We start from the raw sequence: 25,920 nt of genomic DNA, 5'->3' as shown, positions 1-25,920 counted from the left end.
GAGGCCAGACTGTGCAGGACTTCGGAGGGAATTCTAAAACTTTCACCTTTATTCTGGTTGAATTGAGAAGGCATTGGAAGATTTTGAGCAGAGGAGTGACATTTTCTGATATATATATATGATATAAATATATCATATATTATATAATTATAAATATATATTTATATCATATATTATATAATATATGATATATTAATATATCATATATTATTAATATATAATATATCATATATTATATATTATATTATATATCAGATGATATATAATATATTTAATTATTTATATATTTATATAATTATATATAATTATATTTTATAATTATACATAATTATATTTTATAATTATACATTTATATATAAATAATAAATATATATAACATATTTATATAATTATATAAACATATATTATATATAACATATATAACTATATGAACATATATAATATATTATATAATTATATAAACATATATAATTATATGAACATATATAATATATTATATAATTATATAAACATATATAATATATTATATATAATAATATAAATATATAATATATTATATATAATGATATAAATATATATAATATATTATATATAATGATATAAATATATATAAATTATATATAATAATATAAATATATATAATATATTATATATAATATATTATCCCAAAATGCTGGGATTACACCATGCCCAGCCATTCTGACTTATGTTTTTAAAAAACTGGCCAGGGCCTGGTGTGCTGGCTCACATCTGTAATCCCAGCCCTCTGAATCCAAGGTGGGCAGATCACTTGAGGCCAGGAGTTCGAAAACAGCTTGGCCAACATGGCAAAACTCAGTCTCTACTAAAGATACAAAAATCAGCTGGGTGTGGTGGTGCACACCTGTAATCCCAGCTACTTGGGAGGCTGAGGCAGGAGAATCGCTTGAACCCAGGAGACAGAGGTTACAATGAGCCAAGATCATGCCACAAAAAAGATTACCCTGGCTACTACATTGAGAAATGACTCCAGGAGTTAAGGGCAGAAACATGGAAACCAGTTAGGATACACTGAAATAATCTAGGCAAGAGATGTAATGGAGAGGTTAAGAAGTAGTCAAGATTTGCTGGCTGGACACAGTGGCTCACACCTGTAATCCCAGCGCTTTTGGAGGCCAAGGCAGGTGGATCACTTGTGCTCAGTAGTTCAAGACCAGCCTGGGCAACATAGCAAGACTCCATCTCTACAAAAAGTACAAAAATTGGCTGGGTGTGGTGGCACACACCTGTAGTCCCAGCCACTCTGGAGGCTGAGGCAGGAAATCACTTCAGGCCAGGAGGCAGACATTGCAGTGAGCCATGATCGCACCATTGCACTCCAGCCTGGGCACTACAGAGAGACCCTGTCTCAAAAAAAAAAAAAAAAAGATCTGCTGAAGGGTTGGTTCACCAAAAAGCAGAATATGGCATCAGGAACAGGTTTAAGAGGGAGCAGAGATTAGTATCCTTTTGGACATGCTGAGTTTGAGATGTTTGTTCTAACTCCACATAAGGATGTCACATGAGCAATAGATATACAAGTGGATGATCTGAGAGATTTAAGAGAAGGATCTATAGGACTGGATACCTGATTGAATGGATAAGGGGTCAGGGAGGGCAGTAAGGGACAGACAGCTGTCAAGGTTGTCTTCTTCATCCTCAGCTTGGTAATACATTTTTGAAGTCCAGGCGCGGTGGCTCACGTCTGTAATCCCAGCACTTTGGGAGGCCGAGGCAGGCAGATCACCTGAGGTGAGGAGTTTGAGATTAGCCTGGCTAACATGGGCAAAACCCTGTCTCTACTAAAAATACAAAAACTAGCCAGGCGTGGTGGCGCGCACCTGTATTCCCAGATATTTGGGAGGCTGAGGCAGGAGAATCGCTTTAACTTGGGAGGCAGAGGTTGCAGTGCGCCACTAGCACTCCAGCCTGAGTGACAGAGCAAGACTGTCTCAAAACAACAACAACAACAACAACAACAACAACAAACAAGTTGTTGATAGGTCCACCAACTGAGATGGGGAATGCAGGAGGAAGAACAGGCTGGAATGTCAAGATAATGAGTTTGGCTTCCAATACATTGAATTTAAGGTGCCTGTGGGACATCTGTGCAGACAGCACAGATCTGCAACCAGGAGGTGAGGATTTAGCCTGGAGATACTGACTGGGGAGTCATCAGCATGTAGATGGTAATAAAGCTCAGGAGTAAATGAGATAGCCCCAGGGTGTAGATTGGTAAGAGAAGAGGATGGAAAGCAGAACTCTGAAGACTGCCAACATTTATGAGATGGAAATTGGAGACATCTATGATTAGAAGATAAGAAGAAAAGGAGAAGCATATAATATCTTACAAGTTAAGGGGACTGTTCAAAAAAGACAAGAAGTGAGGAATTGTTTTTTATTTTTTATTTTATTTTATTTTATTTTTTTTATTTTTTTGAGACGGAGTCTCGTTCTGTCACCCAGGCTGGAGTGCAGTGGCGCAACCTTGGCTCACTGCAAGCTCCGCCTCCCGAGTTCACGCCATTCTCCTGCCTCAGCCTCTCCGAGTAGCTGGGACTACAGGCACCCGCCACCACGCCCGGCTAATTTTTTGTATTTTTAGTAGAGACGGGGTTTCACTGTGGTCTCGATCTCCTGACCTCGTGATCCGCCCGCCTTGGCCTCCCAAAGTGCTGGGATTACAAGCGTGAGCCACCGCGCCCAGCCGAGGAATTGTTTAGATTGTTTATCCTGGAGGTCACTGGTGAGGAGGTCAGAAAGGGCCCTCCAACTGCTTCCAAGCTAGACCTTCTTTCTTCGCACCATCCTGACAGCATGGAATTGAGGATTAGGGCTTAGAAGCCACTTTCTCCCTGTTTGTTCATTCATTCATTCATTCACATATTCACTTGCCCTGCATACAACCCCCCATGTGAAGAGATACAAAGCGCTAAAGACAGGCTCTGTCATCAGAGGATCAAGGACCCAGGGGTCATACTGAACTGGATTTCAATCTCAGTTCTACCATTTAGAACATAATCTTTGATGACTCCAAAATCCCTATCTCCAGGACAAACATCCCCACTGGGCCTGTATATACAATTGTATCCTCAACATTTCCACTGGGATATGAGCCAACTCAACTTAGAAAATCCCTTTACTCACCAGTCTGGGCAACATGGTGAAACCCTCACTCTAAAAAAATATACAAAAATTCAGCTGGGCTGTTTTGTGTGCTTGTAGTCCTAGCTACTCAGGAGGCTGAGGAGGTAGGATCACCTGAGCCTGGGGAGTTGAGGCTGCAGTGGGCCATGATTGCGCCACTGCACTCAAGCCAGGGCAACAGGGTGAAACCCTGTCTCAAAAAAAAAAAAAAAAAAGAAAAAAAAGAAAAAAGAAAAGAGGAAATAGAGAAGAAAAGAAAATACCCTTACTCAAATAATCTAATCCTGTTCAATTTTCCCCTTTTTAGTAAATGGTGCTACCATCAGCCTTTTGTTGAGATCCAAATCGTAGGGATCATTTTTAAAACATTTTTGAGGCCGGGCGCTGTGGCTCACGCCTGTAATCCCAGCACTTTGGGAGGCCGAGGCGGGTGGATCACGAGGTCAGGAGATCGAGACCATCCTGGCTAACACGGTGAAACCCTGTCTCTACTAAAAATACAAAAAATTAGCCGGGCGAGGTGGCGGGCGCCTGTAGTCCCAGCTACTCGGGAGGCTGAGGCAGGAGAATGGCGTGAATCCGGGAGGTGGAGCTTGCAGTGAGCCGAGATCGTGCCACTGCACTCCAGCCTGGGCGACAGAGCCAGACTCCGTCTCAAAAAAAAAAAATAAATAAAAATAAATAAAACATTTTTGGATGATAGAAGGGAAAAATATAGAGAGAGTATAAATATTATAGTATAGCCTGGCACAGAGGCTCACGCCTGTAATCCTAGCACTTTGGGAGGCCAAGGCAGGTGGATTACCTGAGGTCAGGAGTTTGAGACCCGCCTTACCAATATAGTGAAACCTTGTCTCTACTAAAAATACAAAATTAGCCAAGCGTGGTGGCGTGTGCCTGTAATCCCAGCTACTCAGGAGGCTGAGGCAGGAGAATCACTTGAACCCTGGAGGCGGAGGTTGCAGTGAGCCGAGATCACGCCATTGCACTCCAGCCCAGGCAACAAGAGTGAAATTCGTCTCAAAAAACAATAATTATAGTATATATAATATATGGTATATTATAGTATATATAATATATGGTATATTATAGTATATATAATATATGGTATATTATAGTATATATAATATATGGTATATTATAGTATATATAATATATGGTATATTATAGTATATATAATATATGGTATATTATAGTATATATAACATGGTATATTATAGTACATATAATATATACTATAAATACATATAATACATATAGTATATTTATACTATATACTTATCACCATATACAGTATATCCAATACTAGATATAATATGTACTATACATAATAATATACTATACTTACATAGTGTACTTATAATAATATATAGTACCTTATAATATACTATACTTATATAGCACACTTATAATAAGCGTACTATTATATACTATATAATAGATATATAAGGAAGGCCCTGTGTGTTCTGGCCCCTGCCTTTCTTTCTGGACACTCGGCCTTCTTTCTGTCCTGGAACCTGCCTGTTCTATTGCTTTTGCATTTGTTTTTTCTTCTGACTGGATCGCTCCTCCCCCAGGTTTCACCTATCTGACTCTTCGTGTGCATTCAGGTCCCAGCTCAAATGTCACTTTTTCAGAAAGGCTTTGTGTGAGCCTGTCATTCTCTATCACGTAAATTGTCCTACGTATATTTACGTTAAATTTTTTGTACATTTTTCTGGGAATTCTCAGGGCCTAGAAAAATCTTTTGTTAAAGATTTATTGACTGACCATTGACCTTGGCAGATTTCTGCAGTTCTTTAAGCCATGGTTTCCTTATTAATAGAGGAATAAATGCCTATCTTGCTAGGTAGTTTAAAATGCCAGGGATGAAGGTAAAAGTATTAAGGACATCGGGAAACATCCCCACACTGAACCTTTTGCATTTCCCTGCTCAGTTCCACCGAACTGCTGAGCAGAGCGACAAACGCTCCTTTCCCTCTGGGTAAAAAGAGCTACGAGTCTTCACTTCAGGCCCAGGAAGAGGTGGTCCCACTACGCCGTGGCATCATCGCTTTTTTAACAAGCGCAGAAAATCCCCTCCCATCCCAATGTTTAATATACCGAAGTTTGTGAGAGTCACGTGAGACTCTCGGGTCTTCCCCGCCTTAGAGAGGTGGAGCCTCAGCTTGTGGGCCAATAGCAGGAGCAGCCCCCGGAACAACCCCAACGCGACAGGGAAAGGGGGAGGAGCCGGGCGCCGGGCCCTGTAACAGTACTTCCGGAAATCACGCCCCGCCCCTTCCCCCACCCCCCGCGCCCGTTTCTTTCGCCAGTGCCGGGTGGGCCGAACCGGCGGGTGCTGATTAAACGCGCCGCCTGCCGCTTTCTCCTCGCCCCCCAGCGCCGCAGCTCTCCGCCCCCTTCCCGAGTAGCGGGACCGGCCTCGATGTAGGGACACCACCCCCCGTCTCCTTCCGCCCCAGCCCGGGAGCTGGGCTCGCTGCAGTCCCTGGCCCTCCCGCTTCCCCACCCTGCCTGCCCCGCTCTGCTCCGAACCCATTGTATACGGCCGGCTGCGTACTCCCAGGCCGGGCCGTGGCGGGGGCGCCGGGACCCCCGAGTGCCCCTCCGGCTGGTCCCGCGGGCCGCGGCGGCGGCGGCGAGGGCGCCCTTTCCTCCCCGCGCGGGTGACGGGGACGCACCCCCACCCCGCGGCGCCCCTTCCCGGAGGGGGAGCCGGGCCCGAGCAAGTCGAGGCAGGAAAGGGCCGCCGCGGACTGCCCGGCCCGCGGATCGTTTTTATTATCGAGATTATTATTAAAAGGGGGCGGGGACCCCAGGACGTGGGGGAGGGGCTGGATATGCAGGTATTTTTATTAAACAGATTATTCCTGAAATAATAATACGCGCAAGATGGCTGAAGGTGGCTGTGATGAGAGTGTTGGGGTTGGGATTTTTTCTTCCTTTTTCGTTTTTGATCTGAGGATAAAGCTCTGAGGCGACAGCCGCTGCGGAGACCCTGCCCGAAGCGCCGTCCCCTCCCTTGAGAAGCCGCGGGCAGACAGACGGACCTCGGACCGAGCAACGGGCGCGGGCCCGCCCCGGACGCGTCGCCTGGGCAGCAGCCGGGGACCGCGGGCGCTCGCCTTTCTGCCGACTTTTTCCAATTCTCATCTTTTTTTATTTTTTGGACAGGACCGGGGTGGGTGGAGCAGAGGTGGAGAGAAATCGGGACTTGGCATTTTCTCCCCTCTCTCTCTCCTAATTTGTTGGAGGCCGCCAGCCCTCCCCTTGGAAAAAAAAAAAATCCCACCAAAAAAAAAAAAAAAAAAATCAGGAGCGAGAGGACGCCGCGGGCCCCTCAGCCAGCGCTCCCAGACCCCGGCCGCCGCCGCGGAGCCCAAGATGGCTGGGCGCTGAGGGAGGCGGCTCGGCCTGGCCCTGCCGCCGCAGGCTGCCTCCGACCGCAGCCCCGAGCCTTCCAGGCCCGAGCAGAGGCCGAGAAGAAAAGAAAGTGGGGGGGGAGGGGGCCGGGGGGGCGAAGGGGGAGGGCCGGGGGAGGGGAGGGCCGGGAGCCGAGCCTCCTGTTCATTAGCAGTTGAGAAAAATTCCTTTCTAGTTTGATCAATCCTTGTTTTCCTCGGCAGAGCCCGGGCGCCCGCCCAGCGCGGAGACGGGCGCGCGGGGTCTCTCCGCGGCGGGGACGCCGGGCCTCGGGGGAGCGCAGAAGTAGCCGCCCGGGGGTCAGGCCGGAGCGCCGCCGGGGCTTCTCCCTCCCTCCCTCGCCGGTTGCCTTTTTTTCCACTTCTCTCCCTCCCCCTTCCGTTTCTATTTGTGAAGGGAGGAGGAAGGCAGAGGCGGGCTGGTGTCTCTGGCCGGGGACTGGAATTTCATCTGAATGACTGCCCCTGCGCGCACGCAACGCCCCGGAGTCGGCCCGCCCGCGCCCCGCAGCCCGCGCCCGGCCAGCCAGTCGGGGGACGCCCGCACCGTGGCCCGGGGACCGCCGACCCGCCCCTCCCGCCCCGTCCGGATCTAGCAGCCCTCGGCGCGGCCGCCCTCGCCTCCTGGCCCCGCGGACCCCAGGCTCTGGCCCCTGCGAGGGAGGTGCGGCGCCGACGAGCCAGGCAGGAGCCACCGCTGCCGCCGCCGCCGGAGGAAGTGTGCTGCTCCCAGGCTTCGTCTGCCGCGGGGCGCGCCCCAATGTCAGCCGCGGGGACTAGCGCAGGCCACGGGCCGCCACTGCCCTAGCCGCGCCGACGGGGAGGCGGCCTCTTATATGGAATTTGGACCCCGGCGCTCCCCTCCAAGGCTGGAGTCCCGGCCGCGGCCCTGGCGCAGTCCGCCGCCTCCCGCTAGGCGCTCGGGAGGAGGAGGAGACGCAGCCGGCTGCGCGCGCGGCGTGAGGACCGCGGCTCCCTCCTCCGGGGGGCGGGCACGCGGAAGGCGCTGCTGACTGAGCGACCGTCGGGTCCGGCTGGGGCCGGAGCTCGGGGCTCGGTGGGCCTACAGCGGCTCCGGACGGACCCCTGGGGCTGGGGAGTCGGGGAGGCCTGCCCCGGCCCCCTGCCCGCGGCCGCCATGGCGGAGAATTGGAAGAACTGCTTCGAGGAGGAGCTCATCTGCCCCATCTGCCTGCACGTTTTCGTGGAGCCAGTGCAGCTGCCGTGCAAACACAACTTCTGCCGGGGCTGCATCGGCGAGGCGTGGGCCAAGGACAGCGGCCTCGTACGCTGCCCAGAGTGCAACCAGGCCTACAACCAGAAGCCGGGCCTGGAGAAGAACCTGAAGCTCACCAACATCGTGGAGAAGTTCAATGCCCTGCACGTGGAGAAGCCGCCGGCGGCGCTGCACTGCGTGTTCTGCCGCCGCGGCCCCCCGCTGCCCGCGCAGAAGGTCTGCCTGCGCTGCGAGGCGCCCTGCTGCCAGTCCCACGTGCAGACGCACCTGCAGCAGCCCTCCACCGCCCGCGGGCACCTCCTGGTGGAGGCGGACGACGTGCGGGCCTGGAGCTGCCCGCAGCACAACGCCTACCGCCTCTACCACTGCGAGGCCGAGCAGGTGGCCGTGTGCCAGTACTGCTGCTACTACAGCGGCGCGCATCAGGGACACTCGGTGTGCGACGTGGAGATCCGAAGGAATGAAATCCGGGCAAGTACCCTACGCGCGCGCGCGCGCACACACACAGACACACAGTCCCTTCCCCTCTCCCGCCCCGGGACCACCCATCCGGACAGGCTGACTCTTGTGACATCAGGCCAGTAGCCCCTGGCCAAACTTTTCTCTGAAAGTTTGGGGACAGGGTCCTGGATAGAAGGGCCCCGGGTCGCTACTTGATACATTCTCGCACCTGTGCGCACAGGGTCCGTCTTCTGAGTGCTTTATGGGATTGGGGTGTGGGACCGTCAGGGGTAGAGTCTGGGTGTTGCTTTTCTGTGGTGCGCAGCTCCCTCCCCCAGTCTTGTTGCTGTAGGCCCTACGGGAAGTCACCGAGGCAGTGACCCCGGTCCTGCCTCTCCAGCTGCTGTTTATGTAATGAGTGTCCCGGTGCCGCTGCTGTGGCTGACATGATCCATGATGCTGGCATACCAATGAGGAAGTAAACAAAAGCAGCCATGTTTTCAGCGCTATTGGAAACACATTGGGGGGGTGGGGGGAGTTTCCGGAGGGAGAGCAGAACTTCGGCCATTTCTCTGGACAGGGCCTGGGCAGCCAGCGAGGCCCCGACAGCGGGTCCGCTATTTGGATTCCTCCCGGGAGCCGGCTCTCCCCGTGTGGGAATCGCTGCCCTGTGTGCCTGTGTGTCGCACGGGCCGCATGAACAAGGCTTCAAGTATGTGTCTTCATCATCCTGGCCCTCTCGCCTAGCCCAACCCTCTCGCCGCCCTCCCACATTTGGGGAGGGGAAGTGGAAGACGGAAAAAGAATCCTGTGGGTTTAAGGTTGAGCCGCCTTGAAATCTGGTTTCAGGCAGCTGGCTCCCCTGGGCTGCCGGCTGGGTGATTACGGAACCGCGTCCCCTCCCATTGTATACACTCTGCGGCTGCGGCCAATGTCAAACCGCCTCCCCCCTCAGGCCTCTGGGCCTGGTTTTGGAGCTGGACTGAGGCAATACTTCCGTCCCCTTCAGTGGAGGGGGCTCCTTCTAGGTCCCTCCCCAGTCCTCTGGCTTTCAGGGTTGAGTCATACCAAAAGGAAGGGGTTGGCCTGACACCGAGAAGTCCTCTCTGAAGCCCCACCTTGGGGCCTGGGGTCTGGGGCCTGGGGCCTGGGGCCTGGGTGTGATATCTGGGGGGTAGGCTGCGCTCTGGTGGGACTGGGAGTATCTCTGGGTGGGGATCCCTGGAGGTTAGTGGAGGCCAGTGCGGAGGCTGGGTATGAGGAAGCTCTGTTCAGGGCATGATTGGAGATGGGGCTGTTTCCTGTGTGGGGGGACCAGTCAGAATGAGTCACTGTTTAGCAATTAAAAAACATACACATACAACCAACAAAAGGCAGGAGGGCCACCACAGGCTGGGGCGGGGACAGCAAATACGATTTGCTGTATAATTAGTTTCCAGTCGGATGGACTAGCCCTGGGTTTGTGTGCCAGGATAGGCCTCTGGTTTCTTAAAGGAAGTGTGTCCTCCACCCCCTGTGTCCTCCACCCCCGTTCAGGGCAGGCACAGCCCACACTTTCCCCAGTATTGGGAAGCTGCTGCTATTAATAAAGATGGAAGGGCTGGGGGAGGAGGCCGGGAAAAGTGCAGAGGCAGGAGAAAGGAGGGCTGTCCAGTTCTGTCCTGGGATTGGCAGTGGAAAATGAGAGGAGGGGAAAGGAGATGTGGCTGAAAGGAACAGGGGAGGGGCAGCAACCTGGGCGATGTGCGGATGCCTGCCTGCACCCACAGTGCTGCTGTAGCTGGTCTGAGTTCTAGGGATGTCTTTAACTGGGGTGGGGGAGAAAACGTCATTATACCTGACTTGGTGTAGGAGGATAGCTTTAGGTGTCTGTGTTTTTGAATGTCTTTGAGACTGTGTCCTTCGCCCTCCAATGCACTTGTCTCCTGTCTCTACAGTTCAGGGCGCAGGCAGGGGTGGGTGGATGGCATGTGCATGCAGAGTATTCCCTGGGGTGCCCCCTAGCAGGCCCCTCATCTCTAGACTCGTGGATTGGATGGAAGCAGGCACTGAACTTTGTCGGCAACTCTGCAGGGTGTGTGTGCGTGCGCGTGCTTTCTTGTTCCTGGTGTGGGCAGGCTCAGAAGTAGTGGGTTGCATCAGGGCCAGATGTGCAATTCTGTGCATTCAGCAGCTGTGCCCTGCAGTGGCAGCCTGAGTCTCATCCTTCTCCAGGTTCCCCCTCCCCAGGCCCCTGATTCTTTCTAGTGCCCCCGGCCACTGGGGTTGGAAACCCTTCAGTAGCCCAGTGTCACTCAAGTATGAGTTTGACTTATTGAATTTGGAGGAATAGGGGCCCTGCCTGCCCTCCCAGGAGGGAGAGGAGGGGGTGAGCCATAGGAACCTAAATGGAAGAACCCTCTGCACTCTGTAGGCCAAACGGGGAGTGGGTGGAGCGCTGTTCCTTGGCCCCTTTTCCCTTCCCGGAGGGAGTCTGCCTTAAAGGGCCTTTGCTGGTGTTGTGGGCGAGGGCCACAGAATTCCCCAGGATACAGGGACAGAAGCACAAGAGACCTGGCACCTACCTTAAAATCTAGGCTCCGCTTCTTGTGCGTCCTCTTCTGCCCTCCCAGGGGGATTGCTGACATGCCTGTCAATTGGCTAGAAATAGGAAACCCCGATTAACCCCTCCCTGGTGGCCTCACCCTCATATACTTACAGCATCCACAGGTGCACATGGGCCATAGCCTAGAGCAGGGACCCCGCAGGAGGGCAAACAGGTCCTCCATCCATCCTGGGGGACTACAAGGGGGACTCTCAGAATCAGGCCCAAGCAGGTTGTTGCCCTAATCTTCCCTTGGGAAGCCAGTGTGTTGGCCACATTGCCCTGAGGCCTGGATACTCACTGGATGGTCCCAAGACCATTGTCTAGGATGTGCCTAGACCCTAAATGTGCTCTCCCATAAGGCTGTGGGGAAGCTAAGGGCCCAAGATTTGGACATCCAGGTGGGCTCAGGCCTGGCAGCCCTGAGTGGTCAGACCCCTCCTAGCCCCCAGGTTCTGGGGTTCATCTAAGCAATGAGAGACTGGTGGGAGCTGGGGGGCGTCCTTATCTCATGACCCCCCACGACATGGAAAGAAGACCCAAGAGCAGGCCCAGTTGCATATGTGAGGGGCCTGCAGGTATGTGGTGCGTATGTGTCTATGCAGGTGTATCTGCTTGAGTCTTGTGCAGTTACAGTTGTGTTTCTGCATTGTCCCTGGTGTCCCAGAGCAAGGCTGGACATGTTGCTAGGACCCTGTTCCTTGCATTCTCAGAGGTTCAGAGTCAAGAAGAGGTTCTCTGGGGGAGGAGATCCCACTGCTTGGGCCAGTGTGGGGTTTGCCCCTACTTGGAGTGAGGGTATCCTGTGCACATTGCCGGTGGCTGGAGGGGTCACCCTGAGACCCTGGAGGGAATCCTGGGTTTCCTCTCCATTTGTCTCTGAGTACGCAGTGAGAGTGAGGGCTGGCTCTACTGGGGCTGGTGCTGAGGCTGGGGCTGCAGCCTGACGCCAGCAGTGCAGACCTCACTGCTCCCTCTCCCTACAGCAGACCATACTCCTGCAGGGGTGTGTGTGTTTGTGTGCGCACGTGTGTTTGTGGTGTGAGGGTCATGTGGCCCCTTCTTTGGCCACCCCGAGTCTTTGTGGAAGGAGGCCCTGGCTTGGCCTTTCTCCGTTGCCCCTGAATGGGAGCCTCAGGCAGAGGCCCAGCTGCCCACCCCCACCCCAGGATCCTGCTGACATGGCCAGGCACCTGTCATGCACACACTATTATTACTGTGCATCCTGCAGCCCTGGGTGGCTGCACATCCGTGTCTGTCTGCAGGTGTGTGTGTGTGTGCATGTGTAGCCAGCACGTCTGGGTCGTGTATCTTGGATGTGACTCATTTTTTTGCATCTCACATGGGTGTCTCTGAGAAGGCGCAGCCTGCCTGACTTCAGTCCCTAGTTGCGCAGCCGTGTCTGCCTGCCGGGCCTGCTGAGTGCCTGCAAGTTGAAGTTGAGTGTGCCTTCCTGACAGTTGGCAGCACTACTGTGCTGCTGTGTGAGTGCCTGCTCAGGTGATCCTTGCTTGGTGGCTGTGAGTTTGTCAGGGGCCCTGGGACTTCCCCCTGTGGTGGGGTTGTTGGGGAAAGGAGGGAAAGATGGGCTTCCCCTTGGGGTGAGCCTGTGGCGGATATTGGAGGTAGGAGCCGAAAGGGTCCTGCGCTGTTGTGTTGGGCACAGTCTGGTGAGGCGGAGCAAGCCAGGCCTGGGCCCCTGCCCCGGGCCGAGCAGGCTGGCCTGGCTGGCCTCCTCCCTGGCTCTGGGAAAGCCTTCCTTTCCCGGCTGGCCTGGCATTCAAAGCTAGACAAAGGGGGGCTTTCTCTCTCGCCTCTTTGTTCTGCTGCCCCAGAGTGCTGCTCTCTGCATGGCAAAAGCTAATTCCACTCTGCAGCTGGGAAGCCCTCGCTGGGGTCTGCCGGGCTTGCATCTGAGGTGCTGCCTCTCTCCTTGCCCTGGCACCTGCCCTGGAGCCCCTTCCCTCTGCAGCCTGTGGTTTCCCCAGCCTGGGGTTCGGTTCACATGATAGCCCAAGGCAGCGGCTTGAGGCATGGAAAGGGGGTTTAGGGCAGGCAGAAGCTTTTCTGAGGAAAGGGGAGGGTGCTATGGGCCCAGAGACCCAGGGAGAGATGGGGACAGGGACCAGAGGGAGGAGTAGGGGAGGGTTAGGATGGGGTGGCTCTGAGAAGGGGGCTGGAGCCAGAGCTGGGGCTGGCCGGGCAGGGACCTGAGCAGGAAGAGGCTGCGCAGCCCCCTCTTCTTGCCCCTCCCTGCACTGCCCCTCCCACCACCACAGGGGCTTCTGGAGCTAGCCCTGGTCTTGTCTGAAAACCTAGGGGACTGCCTCTGTCCCAGTCCATGGGGCTCTGTTTCCTCCTGACCTTGTTTCTCTTCAAGGTTGACTTGAGGGTTTTATTATTATTATTTATTAACTTTTATACAGCCCAGAGTCCCCAAGCCTCACCCGTCTGCTCAGTCTAGTCTGGCATCAAAAATGGCAGCTGGCCTGGCCAGTCAGTCTCCAGAGGGACATGAGGCTTTTCCTGGGGCAGGAATGCAGGGGCTCAGAGTTCCCTGCTCCAGGCCGGGAGGGGAGTCAGAGAGAGCAGCGACAAAGCTGAGGAGCGGGGGCCCAGGTGGTGGAGGGTGGGAATGGCGGCTCCTGATTCTTCATGTTTTTGTCCTCACAGGCCCTGGGCAGATCACCAAAGGCTTGAGGCCCAACAGGCAGGGCTGGGGGTGTGAAGGTCCTCCCTGGGCCCCACCTAGTCCCCATCTCCCTGGTGGCCTGGGGCCTCCAGAACTTCTAGCCCAGGCCACGTTCCACTCTGCTCCTGTGTGCTCCAGTGTACGCAGTCCAGGCCACGCACTGTTGTGGGGGGATGGGGCGGTGGCGTGTGTAAGGTGCCTCCAGCCCACCTGCCTGCGCAGAGAGTACTTGCTCTGAACTGAGCTGGGAAATCCGGTCGGATCTCAGCTATGGGTTTTTCCCAGGTGGGAAGTGGGGCCTTGGCTCTTAGCCATTCCCTGGGGAGGCAGGTGGGGGTTGGGATGGAAAGGAGGCTGCTGCTGGTGGGGGGTCTGGGCCTTGCTTCCTCTGCTCTCTGTCTTCCAGCATCTTCCAGTGTCTTGGCAACCTGATTTGCTCATTCGGTGAACTGGGGTGGGGTCGTGAAGGGGACAGCAGGCGGGTATTTCCCATCCTCCTTCCAGTTTCCCAGGCTTGAAGTGGCAGCAGCTCCCACTGTTCTCCCAGGCGCTGTTTGTAGCAGGAGTTGGTCCTGAGGGAGAGCAGGCCAGGACAGTGCAGCCCCCCGGACTCCTCCCTGGCTGGCACCCCCTGGCCAGCCTCCTTCCCCTTCCTGCTGTCACTCCAACCCTTGCAGCAGAGACAGGAGCCCAGTGGCCTCAGCAGCAGGAGGGGGAAATGAAACCCTCCCACCTGCTAGGGACTGTGTGGCCTGGGCTGGTGTCCCACCCAGAGTGCCTGGGACAGACAGAAGCTCGGGAAGACCCTGCCAGCTCCCAGGGTAGAAGTGCTGCCAGGGGAGACTGAGGAAAGCCTGGAAGAAGAGGGAAGGGGCTGAGCCCCCCCCCCCCCAGGACTGGACAGGAAGGCCCTCCCTCTGCTGTGCCCTGAGGGGTCACTCCCTGGGCATCAGCAAGGGATGGGGCAAAGGGGCACCCACCAGCCTGCGGGGTGGGTGTGGACAGCTCAGTTCCTGTCCTCAAGGAAGCTGCGCTGGGACCTTGGAGCTGCCTCTTTCCTACCCCTCCCCTGGGACTCACCTGAGTCCGCCCTGAACCAGCTCCTGGTGGGTTTGGTTGTGGAGAAGCAGCCGTGCAGTAAGCCCATATTGCGAGATGTGTGGGGCCAGCAGGGCCTTTCAGATGTCCTGGGCACTGGATGGAGGGAGCGGCCTGGACTCTGAGGAGCACCTGGGGAGCCCTGTCCTCCTGAGGGTGGGCACGGGGCAGCCAGCAGGCAAGAATTTGAGGGCCAGTTGTTCCAGGGGAGGTCAGCGGGCCTGATGTTCCCAGAGTGTCCTGGCCACCTCGCCATCGTGCCAGGCCTCTCACCATTGTCTGGGGCCTCCAGGAGGTCCAGCCTTCCCTGTGAGGGGGTTGGGTCAAGTGCGTTTGCACCTCTGGCTGTGCCTGCCAGCGTACCTGAGGCGGGCTCGGGGCTCAGGTGGCAAGGTATTCCCACGTGCGTGTGCAGCTTTCTGCCAGGCGCCCCTGTGCCTGCCCGCTCATGCTGTGTGTGCTGTCGGGCTCTGACCCTTGGGCTGGCAGCAGATTCCTGTGCCTCTTGGTGCTTCTAGGGGCAGGGCAAGGTCTCCCAGGTCTGGTTCTTTTAGAGGTCCTGTCCTGGGTCACTGAAAGGTTGTGTGTGGGCCCCCTGCACCTAGCTTATAAGGTGAAAGCCTCACCCCCACACTTCCTCCTGCTTCCAGGGTTCTGGTTATTTCCATAGTAGCCTCCAACACAAAATAGGGTCAGGCTGAAGTCTGTGGTGGGCCTTGGTTTGCCCCTACGTAAAATGGCCTGGCGGGGTGAGGAAGGGATTGATGGCAGCTTGTCTTCGGGGGGCCAGCTGGGAGTGGCTGGGATGGGAGTCATGGGGTTGAACTGGAGGGTTACTCTGAGGCCCCTACAGAGGAAGAAAGAGAACCATTCCTTGCAGCATGACAGTTACTGTGAATGTCTGTGGTTACACAGAGCTGCTTTGCAAATTTTATTTTGTGTGTGGAACCCATGGGCTTATTGAGTGAATTTGTTATGCATCTCAGGCCGCCCAGGCCTTTGTGTGGCCTGCCTCTGAAGGGAGGTTGAGAAAGAGAGCAGCAAATCCCCATTCTTAAGAGGCTCTGTGTCTTGTAGGGAGATGAGACCATGGTTTGTGAGGCAATTAGAAGACTCCAGAATAGTGCTGTCTAACAGAACTTCTGCATGATGGTAACATTTTGAACTTTAGTATCTGAGACTAGTGATACATAGGTACTGGGCACTTGAAATGAGGCTGGTGCATGAGGAACTGATACTTAACTTTTTTTTTTTTTTTTTTTTGAAACAGACTTTTGCTCTTGTTGCCCAGGCTGGAGTGCAATGGCGGGATCTTTGCTCGCTGCAGCCTTCGCCTCCTGGGTTCAAGCGATTCTCCTGCCTCAGCCTCCCGAGTAGCTGGGATTACAGGCATGCACCACCTCGCCCAGCTAATTTTGTATTTTTAGTAGAGTTGGAGTTTCTCCATGTTAGGCTGGTCTCGAACTCCCAACCTCAGGTGATCCGCCCGCCTCGGCCTCCCAAAGTGCTGGGATTACAGGCATGAGCCACAGCACCCGACCTTATTTTTTATTTTTTGTTAACTTGGATTTAAATAGCCACATATGACTAGTGGCTACCATATTGGACAGCACAACCTGAGAGGGAGGGCAGAATGGGACAGCCCCACCCCGTAGCCAGGACAGGGAGGGACCTGCACAGCCTGAGAGCAGGGGTCATGGAAAGTTTCCTAGAGGAGTGGGGACTTCAGTTGGACCTTGAAGGATAGACAGGGGAGGGAGGAGGCACTGTGGGCTGCAGAAGAATGTACCTAGAGCTGCAGGGAGTTTCCATGTGCGGAGGGTTGGGGACAGGATACCAGCCCAGCTGGCTGGAAGAGTCAGGGTGTAAAAGAGCCTTCATTGCCGTGCTAAAGTAGTTGATAGGAGGGAGTCACGGAGAGTTTTTGAGCAGGGGAGAGAGCCTGTCTGAAGAGGCATATCTGGTGAGAGGAGGGCAGGAGAGATGGAGTGACTGGCAGGAAAGGGGTTGTGGGGACAGAAGCTTATGAGCTGAGAAGAGCAGTTTGGTCCCGCACCTTCCAGCAGCCTGGCCTCAGGTCTTAGGAGACCCCAAATCTCCTTTCTGCCTAGGTCCCACTGAGGGGGCTGAGGGAGCTAGCCAGGACTCCAGAGTCCTCGCTCTCAGTCTTAAGAACAAGGGGAGGGGGTGGCTGGCCTGATGCCCCCTAATGTAAGGCGAGGGTAAAGTGAGATCTTTGGACTGGGACAGAGGTTCATGTGGCTTTGGAAGAGAATTTGACCTCCTGCATCTTAGGGTACTCATCTCTTAGAGGACGCTCCCCAGGCAGCACAGCCTGGGTAAGAACGGACCCTGCTGCCCGATCACCTGTGTTTGTGCCCAAGCTCTGCTATTTACAAGCTGTATGACTGTGGACAAATTACTTAACCTCTCTAGGCCTCAGTTTCCTCTTCTGTGAAATGAGAATAATGATAGTACTTATCTCATGACATTACTGGGATGATTAGATAAATCTGTACAGGAAAAGTACTTAGAACAGAGGTTGGTGTAGCCCTGCCCTCAGAAAGCTCAGGGTTTAAATATGCATGGGGGCTGGGCATGGTGGCTCACGCCCATAATCCCTGCACTTTGGGAGGCTGAGGCGGGCAGATCATTTGAGGTCAGTAGTTTGAGACCAGCCTGGCCAACATGGTGAAACCCCGTCTCTACTAAAACTACAAAAAAATTAGCTGGGTGTTGTGGCACACGCCTGTAATCCCAGCTACTCGGGAGGCTAAGGCAGGAGAATCGCTTGAACGGGGGAGGCGGAGGTTACAGTGAGCCGAGATCACACCATTGCACTCCAGCCTGGGCAACAGAGTGAGACTCCATCTAAAAAAATAATAAATAAATATGCATGGGAAGCTATTCTGGGGAGAGCTGGGAATAGGCCTCTGGGATTGGAGGGGGCCAGAGGGGCTGGGTAGCAGGGGCTTGGTGCCATCGGGTCAGAGGATCCATAGGATGCATGTGTTGTGTAGAGGGAAGCATGGGGTCAGGGTTGGAGCCGCAGCCCCTCTGATACCCCCACCCAAATGTCCCTGCAGAAGATGCTCATGAAGCAGCAGGACCGGCTGGAGGAGCGAGAGCAGGACATTGAGGACCAGCTGTACAAACTCGAGTCAGACAAGCGCCTGGTGGAGGTAGCTAAGCCCAAGGCCATGCTGCAGGGTGGGGTGGCTTGAGCGCAGGGCTTTGGGTGAGTTCCTTACTAAGGATTGATTGTGTGGCTCTATGCCAAAACCACTCCATCAGTCATTCAGTGAACTGTCCGTGGATGCCCACTGGTGCCAGGGGATGCTGGCCCAGAGCCCTGTGCTACCAGTGGGGAACTGGCAGGTCAGACCTTGCCCCTGGGAGCCTGGGGCAGCCTGGCGACTTAGGGTTCTAGGATGTGAGATAGGTAAGAGGGGGAAACCAAAGGTCTCCAGTGCTCACCTGCCCGCCCACTCCTGCCCTCTGTACTCTCAGGAGAAAGTGAACCAACTGAAGGAGGAAGTTCGGCTGCAGTACGAGAAGCTGCACCAGCTGCTGGATGAGGACCTGCGGCAGACAGTGGAAGTCCTGGACAAGGCCCAGGCCAAGTTCTGCAGCGAGAACGCAGCGCAGGCGCTGCACCTCGGGGAGCGCATGCAGGAGGCCAAGAAGCTGCTGGGCTCCCTGCAGCTGCTCTTTGATAAGACGGAGGATGTCAGCTTCATGAAGGTGGGCTGGGCCCAGGACCAGGCTGGTGGCACCCAGAGGGCCATTTCCAAATTGGGATCTGCAGTTTCCCCCACCTGTAGCTCACATGCCCTTACCTTTGGAGCCAGCATGCATGGATTCAAATCCACCTGCCTGCTCTTTCTAGCACTGTGACCTTGGGCAAGTAATAGGTACATCCCGGGCCTTGTTCCCTCACCTACAAAATGGTGTTGATGATACAGGTCTACTATTCTTTATCCACAATTCCATATTTATAAATATCTCTGAAAACTAACAAATTTTGACATTTAATTTAACGGCAAAAATTGACCTAAACTGATGTTAGGCAATTTATGGTCTTTATCTTGCTTGGTATGAAAATTCAAACATTTTGCTGCAGAAATGTTGATTTATTAGATTGTTGTGTCTTGCTGGGGATGATATGTAATATACGATACAGGCACTGTATTCTCCTTCTAAAATCCAAAAAATTCCGAATTCCAAAACACATCTGGCCCCAAAGACTTGAGCTAAAACAGCGTGGGCCTGCAGAGCCCTTCTCCTCGGGTAGCTATCTGGATGAAGTTATGGATGCAAAGAAAGCACTTACAATGCCTGGGTCACGTGGCAAGAGCTCAGTAAATGTTAGCTCTTCTTCCACAAATGGCCACCCCCACCTCTGCCACTTTCTGTCCAGAATGAGAGGATCCACCCTGCGTGGGGGAGGTTCAGGGGGAGCAGCTTTTGTCTTCCCCTCTCCCTGGGCTGCCCCTGGGCTGCCTTTTCCGCTGACTTGAGTCTTTTCTCTCCCCAACAGAACACCAAGTCTGTGAAAATCCTGATGGACAGGTAAGCTGACGGCCCCAGCCCTCCCAGGGGGCACATCCTGGGGAGGGCAGGGGGGCCAGGCCCATGGCGGGGAGGTAGGGCGGGCTCACCGGTGATGCCTCCTCACAGCAGATGCCCCGTCCACTGCCCCCAGGACCCAGACCTGCACGAGCAGCAGCCTTTCCCCCCCTAAGATCGGCCACCTGAACTCCAAGCTCTTCCTGAACGAGGTGGCCAAGAAGGAGAAGCAGCTGCGGAAAATGCTAGAAGGTGAGGGTGGGGTGTTCCGCCGAAGGGAGACAGGGCCCTTTGGGGAGGGGTTCAGCGCCAGAGCCTTCCCTCCAAGAGGCAGTGTGGCCCAGTCTGGGAGACCTGTCCTCATATCCTAGCTTTGCCACTTGTAGCTGTAGGACAGTGGGTAAGCAACATGACCTCCCCAGCCTCCATTTCTTCAGCTTAAAGTGGGGATATAACTATTCTGTACCTCCTAATGGCAGAGGAGCAAGCATCACCTGAGATGTAACATTCTTGGGCCTCTAGGTGTCAATGGTCCCCAGGTCAAACCCAGGGAGAGGAGGCCTGGGTTGCTTGGGGTGGGAGCTTTGGCGACTTTTGCCCCAACTCTCCACAGGCCCCTTCAGCACGCCGGTGCCCTTCCTGCAGAGTGTCCCCCTGTACCCTTGTGGCGTGAGCAGCTCTGGGGCGGAAAAGCGCAAGCACTCAACGGCCTTCCCAGAGGCCAGTTTCCTAGAGACGTCGTCGGGCCCTGTGGGCGGCCAGTACGGGGCGGCAGGCACAGCCAGCGGTGAGGGCCAGTCTGGGCAGCCCCTGGGGCCTTGCAGCTCCACGCAGCACTTGGTGGCCCTGCCAGGTGGCGCCCAACCAGTGCACTCAAGCCCCGTGTTCCCCCCATCGCAGTATCCCAATGGCTCCGCCGCCCAGCAGCCCATGCTCCCCCAGTATGGCGGCCGCAAGATTCTCGTCTGTTCTGTGGACAACTGTTACTGTTCTTCCGTGGCCAACCATGGCGGCCACCAGCCCTACCCCCGCTCCGGCCACTTTCCCTGGACAGTGCCCTCGCAGGAGTACTCACACCCGCTCCCGCCCACACCCTCCGTTCCCCAGTCCCTTCCCAGCCTGGCGGTCAGAGACTGGCTTGACGCCTCCCAGCAGCCCGGCCACCAGGATTTCTACAGGGTGTATGGGCAGCCGTCCACCAAACACTACGTGACGAGCTAACGCCAGGCAGGCGGCGGGGCGCTGGGGAATCTTCCTCCCCGGCCCCCGGGCTCGGGAGTTATGCATCCAGAGACCTGCCCTTCTACCTTCCTCGCCTCCCCTCTTCCTCATTCCATTGCCCCAGGTCTTTTCCTTTTGGATTTTGTTTTGGTTTTGGCTTTTTGATTTTTTTTTTTTATTATCAATCTCCTGGACGCAGAGGTGACAGTGGGAGCTGGCCTGGGCCAGGACCGCAGGTGGCCCTGGAGATGGGAAAGTGTCTGTGTCGAGGCGCTGAGCTCTCTCTCTCTTTCTCCTTTTTTCCTCTACTCCTTCCCCTTCACACCCCCGTGGCTGGAAGGAACCTCGGCTTCCCTGAAAGCTTGGGGGTCCCACCCTTCCTACCCCACCTGGGAGGAATGCCCAGGGCCCCGGGCTTGTTTCTCCTCTTGTTTTCCTTTTGGGCAGTTTGATCACTGATCGAGTAAGGAATGACCTTTAGATTGTGCGACTTTTTTTTTTTTTTTAATTTTTTTAAACCAAGAATGATTTCTCCTGCTTCCTTCTCCTCACCATCTTCCCAGACGGAGTTCAAAGGCCACTTCTCAAGCAGCTTTTGGCACCTTCAGCCTCAGAGTGGAATCTTTTAAAGACAGGACCCCTATGTCCAGGAAAGGGGAAAAGGAACTTTGCCAATGATAGTGACCACAGCAAAAGCAAATAATAATAATATTAATAATAATAAAGAGAAATAAAAGAAATAATAAAATAAAAAACAATAGCACAGCCCTTGTTGAGGTCAGCAGGGAGGAGGGGCTGCCCGGAGTTGGGTCCTCGCCTGGATTTTGACACAGCAACTTCCTGTAGTGAGCACTTTGTATGAATCGTGGACTTCCTGTTCTCAAGGCGCAGGTATTTATTCTGTATCTGTCTAGAGCACACACCAAAATCCAACCTTCTAATAAACATGATGGCGCAGTCCCACTCCCTGCCTCGCCTGTTCCCCTTTCCCCCCAGGCCTGGGATCTTCAGGCGTCAGTGTGGGGAGGGGCCCCTGCCCTCCTTGCCTTGATTTTGCTCCCCTGGGTCCAGCTGGTTCCAGGCCTGTGAATGTCAGTTCGTTGGGCACTGACTCCGTCTGCTCTTGGCCTTGGGTTCATTTGACAAATATTTGCCCAGGGCCTCCCAGGCCCAACCCCATGCCACCTGGGTCCCGGCATCTCTTTGAGGTTCTGCCAATGTGCTCTTAGCTGAGGACAAAGGAGAAACACCTTCCTATGAGTCTTGCAAAGTTTACCTCCTTCAGGCCACAAATATTTGAGTGCACACTACGTGCCAGGTGCTGTGCAGGCCTGCGGGCGTAGAGACAGAATGTAATCTAGCTGGGCCTTGGCCCTCATAGGGAGAGGGGACCACTCAGGTCCATACTTCCTTTGGACTTGGGGCTTTGGCCTTGGGAGGGGTGGAGGTGGCGTGGCAAGATGAAAAAGGCATCCTGCCCCCATCCACTTCAGCAGAGCTTCTCAAAGTCTCAAGCATGTCTTGGGAGCTTGATTCCTTGCTGTGGCTCACGCCTGTAATCCTGACACTTTGGGAGGCCAAGGCAGGCAAATTGCTTGAGCTCAGGGGTTTGAGACAGCCTGAGCAACATGTCGGAACCCTGTTTCTACAAAAAATACAAAAATTAGTTGAGCGTGGTGGCGCACACCACACCTGTGGTCCCAGCTACTCTGAGACTGAGGTGGGAGAACTGCTTGAGCCTGGGAGGCAGAGATTGCAGTAGGTCTAGATCAAGTCACTGCACTCCAGCCTGTGCAACAAAGCAACAGAGCAAGATCCTGTCTCAAAAAAAAAAAAAAAGGTAAGGGTGCTGATTCCTGAGGCCTAGCTTAGACTCATTGGGAATCTCTGAGAGCCCAGGAATTTGCATTTTTAACTCTATTCTCCCATATCCTGGGTTTGGAGAAGTGCTGCCCTTGGGGTGGCCAGGGTCCTCCCTGCTGCTGGTCACAGAGGCCACTGTGGGGAGAGGAAGCTCGGACACCCCAAGGCCCTTCTCTGGAGAAGGGCCTCACCTTCAAAAAGGCTCAAAAAGGCTCCGGTTGCCTGATGCTCTGCACGGAGCTGTAAGTCCGCAGCCCATGCACTTGTGTACTCTGCTGGGTTCCTAGCTATCTTTCCTCGTTTGGGCAGAATCAGGGCCTGAATGCCACCCACCCCAGGAAGCCCAGTACAAGGCAGAGAGCCTTGTAAAGTCCCATTCCTACCAGGCGCGGTGGCTCATGCCTGTAATCCCAGCACTTTGGGAGGCCGAGGTGGGCGGATCACCTGAGGTCGGGAGTTCGAGACCAGCCTGGTCAACGTGGTGAAATTTCGTCTCTACTAAAAATAGAAAAATTAGCCAGCATGGTGGCGGGCGCCTGTAGTCCGAGTTACTCAGGAGGCTGAGGCAGGAGAATCGCTTGAACCTGGGAGGCAGAGGTTGCAGTGAGCCGAGATTGTGCTACTGCACTCCAACCGGGGCGACACAGCCAGACTCCATCTCAAAAAAAAAAGTCCCATGCCAGTGGGCCAAGCCTCACTGACCCCTAGGCACCCCTCCCCTCAGAAAAATAAAGGCTTGCCGAGCACGTTGGCTCATGCCTGTAATCCCAGCACTTTGAAAGGCCAAGGTGGATGGATCACTTGAATCCAGGAATTCAAAACCAGCCTGGGCCACATGGTGAAACCCCATCTCTACTAAAATGAAAAATTAGCCAGGCGTGGTGCCACGGGCCTGTGGTCCTAGCTACTCTGGAGGCTGAAGTGGGAGGATTGTGTGATTGAGGCTGGGAGGTGGAGGTTGCGGTGAGCTGAGATCTTGCCACTGCACTCCAGCCTGGGCAACAGAGCAAGATCCTGTCTCAAAGAAAAAATAAAAATAAAGACTTTGGGGCTGGCCAGACCAAACCATAGCCTTGGTCTTGCTAACTGCCTCCGCCTTCCTGCCCTGAGGGAGTAGAGGATGACTTGGGTGGGGTGGTGGACCCTTGCTTCATCGTTCCCCTCCCCAGTGTGGCAGGGAGCCAGGAGCAGTATGACAACAGCTGGCCTCCCCCTTCCCTCCCCGTGCACCTGTTTCGGGCTAAAGGGAGTGGGGAAATGGCTGGAGCACAGTGCCCCTCCAGCCCAGGATGCAGGATGCCTGGGGGCAGGTGCCGGTGGACAGTCACTTCACTCCACTGACATCTGCTTCTGTCTCACTGTCCCTTTCTCCAGTTCTCAGGAGCCCTGGGACATCCCCCATGCCAAGATTTGGGAGCCAAGACAAAAAGCTGCCCAATTTCTTTCCCACTTGGCCTAGTTTTGTTTTGGCTGAGGGGAGAGGCCCTTTCCCCGGGTGCGTCAATCCACTGAGATCTGGAGGGGACATTCTGGTGGGAATGGGATGGGCTTGAGCCCCTCCATGTCCCAGCTTTGAAGCCCACCCCAGACAGTGACACGCTTAGGCACACATCTATAGGTGAAGCAGCAGCTGCCCAGAGTTGGCTTGTGGGGGGTCCCTAGGCAGCCAGGGAAGCAGGGAGATGCTAACCCATCCAGCTGTCCCCAACCACCCAGCTGTCCCTGGCTTTGTAGGAGCAGCTGTCACCCAGCTCCCAAAAGGGTCAGGGGCAGAGGAGGCCCAGAAAGAGCTGGGGCTGCCCCAGGGAACAGGCTTACTCAGAAGTCATCGGAGGGGCCTTCTCTGCCCTGAACTGGTGGCCCCTTGGAGGGCTGGCTGCAGCCACAGGTGCCCCAGTACCCAGCCCTCCCCTCCTGCCTTCCCCCAGAGGCCATCACGCCTCCCCTTTCCGGGAAGGGCTGGGGATCCGACCACGTCTCCCTACCCCACAGACCGGGGCCAACAGCTCCTGTGGCCCAGATGTGTTGAGCCCGCAGGGAGGCCACTACGAGGGAGGGGGCGGGGGTGGTTTCCTCTGCCGCCTGCCGGCCCCAGCTCTTTCATGTTGCCGCCCACCCCATCCCAGCCCGGAGCCGAGCAGCTGGGCCGCTCCTACCCCCTCCCTCGGCCTCGCTCCCAGCTGTCTTTGGGGTGGGGCAGGGCAGCTGGGGAACAGCTGCAAGGCGGGAGCCTGGGGGGTGATGGGTGCCCCCTGCAACTGCCGGAAACGGTCTCTGGGCCAAGAAGGGAGTCTGAAGGGTGGGGGTAGGGAGGGCGAGGCCTAGGGGATGATCGGCTCCACCCCCTCTCCCGGCGCATCTGGCCGGGAGACCCCAGCTCAAAGCCCCCTCCAGCTTCAAAGGGCACCCTGGGGTGGGAGGCAGGAGACGAGGGTGGATGCCCTGACCCACTGAGTCCGCACCCCAGGGCCCCTCTCTCCAAGCTGTGACCCCTCATTCTAACCTCACCTCCGGGTTCTTACAGGCCCTGCTCACACTTGCCCACTCAGAGCCTGTCATTGTCAGCATGGCCTTGCTAAGACACCCTCATCTTCTCCCATCCGAGGGTGGGGGAGAACCAATTCGATTCACAACTTCAGGACCCAGGACCCATCTAGCTGCCTGGGGGGATTCCCTACCCCACCTCTGCAGCCTGTAAATTCTGGGGGAGGAGGCCCTGGAGGGAGGATCAGAGGCATGTCCTTCCCCAACCTCCCACTCTGGCCTACTAAGAAATGGGAGCAAGGCTGACCCTACAAAAGTGTGGGAGGTGAAGGAGCTGGAGTCATGATCCCTGGGTATCCCCAGACAGACATCACCACACTACAGCCCCTCTTCTAAGGTGATCCCAGCACTTTGGGAGGCTGAGGCAGGAGGATCCCTTGATGAGACCAGCATGGGCAGTATAAGGAGATCCTGTCTCTACAAAAAATTAAAATATTAGGCTGGGCGAGGTGGCTCAGGCCTGTAATCCCAACACTTTGGGAGGCCAAGGCAGGCGGATCACTTGAGGTCAGGAGTTTGAGACCAGCCTGGCCAACATGGTGAAAGCCCAACTCTACTAAAAATAAAAAAAATCTGGGCCGGGCATGGTGGTTCACACCTGTAATCCCAGCACTTTGGGAGGCCGAGGCAGGCGGATCACGAGGTCAGGAGATCGAGACCATCTTGGCCAACATGGTGAAACCCTGTCCCTACTAAAATACAAAAAATTAGTCGGGCATGAAGGCACATGCCTGTAATTCCAGCTACTTGGGAGGCTGAGGCAGGGGAATCGCTTGAACCTGGGAAGCGGAGGTTGCAGTGAGCTGAGATGGTGCCACTGCACTCCAGCCTCAGGACAGAGCAAGACTCCGTCTCAAAAAAAAAAAAATTATCTGGGTGTGGTGGTGGGCACCTATAATCCCAGCTACTGGGGAGCCTGAGGCAGAAGAATCGCTTGAACAGGGGAGGCAGAGGTTGCAGTGAGCCGAGATGGCGCCATTGCACTCCAACTGGGGTGACAGCGCGAGACTCCATATCAAAAAAAAAAAAAAAAAAAGGTCAGGCACGGTGGCTCACGCCTGTAATCCTAGCACTTTGGGAG

At 54.8% G+C, this 25,920-nt stretch overlaps 1 protein-coding gene across 2 annotated transcripts; it reads left to right on the top strand.

Moving 5' to 3' along the window:
* The first annotated feature begins 6,778 nt into the window (after positions 1 to 6,778).
* TRIM8 (tripartite motif containing 8) lies at positions 6,779 to 21,395 on the top strand. Of its 2 annotated transcripts, XM_055250575.2 has the most exons (6): positions 6,785 to 8,298; positions 17,729 to 17,824; positions 18,153 to 18,386; positions 19,183 to 19,214; positions 19,348 to 19,463; positions 19,825 to 21,395. In XM_055250575.2, exons 1-6 carry the CDS (start codon positions 7,729 to 7,731, stop codon positions 20,430 to 20,432), a joined length of 1,656 nt encoding a protein of 551 aa, XP_055106550.1. In that variant the 5' UTR covers positions 6,785 to 7,728; the 3' UTR covers positions 20,433 to 21,395. The 2 variants fall into 2 exon arrangements, with proteins under 2 accessions (XP_055106560.1, XP_055106550.1); XM_055250585.2 differs by lacking the exon at positions 17,729 to 17,824 and having other exon boundaries at positions 6,779 to 8,298.
* The last annotated feature ends 4,525 nt before the right edge of the window (positions 21,396 to 25,920 follow it).

This window comes from Symphalangus syndactylus, chromosome 2, assembly GCF_028878055.3.
Source record: "Symphalangus syndactylus isolate Jambi chromosome 2, NHGRI_mSymSyn1-v2.1_pri, whole genome shotgun sequence".
Taxonomy (NCBI): domain Eukaryota; kingdom Metazoa; phylum Chordata; class Mammalia; order Primates; family Hylobatidae; genus Symphalangus; species Symphalangus syndactylus.
This window is presented reverse-complemented; position numbering and strand designations above follow the sequence as displayed.

Coding starts and splice junctions, on each gene's coding strand:
- TRIM8 (XM_055250575.2), top strand. CDS start 7,729: ATGGCGGAGAATTGGAAGAACTGCTTCGAGGAGGAGCTCATCTGCCCC. Junction 19,215..19,347: donor GTGAAAATCCTGATGGACAG/GTAAGCTGACGG, acceptor CACTGCCCCCAG/GACCCAGACCTGCACGAGCA. Junction 19,464..19,824: donor GCTGCGGAAAATGCTAGAAG/GTGAGGGTGGGG, acceptor AACTCTCCACAG/GCCCCTTCAGCACGCCGGTG.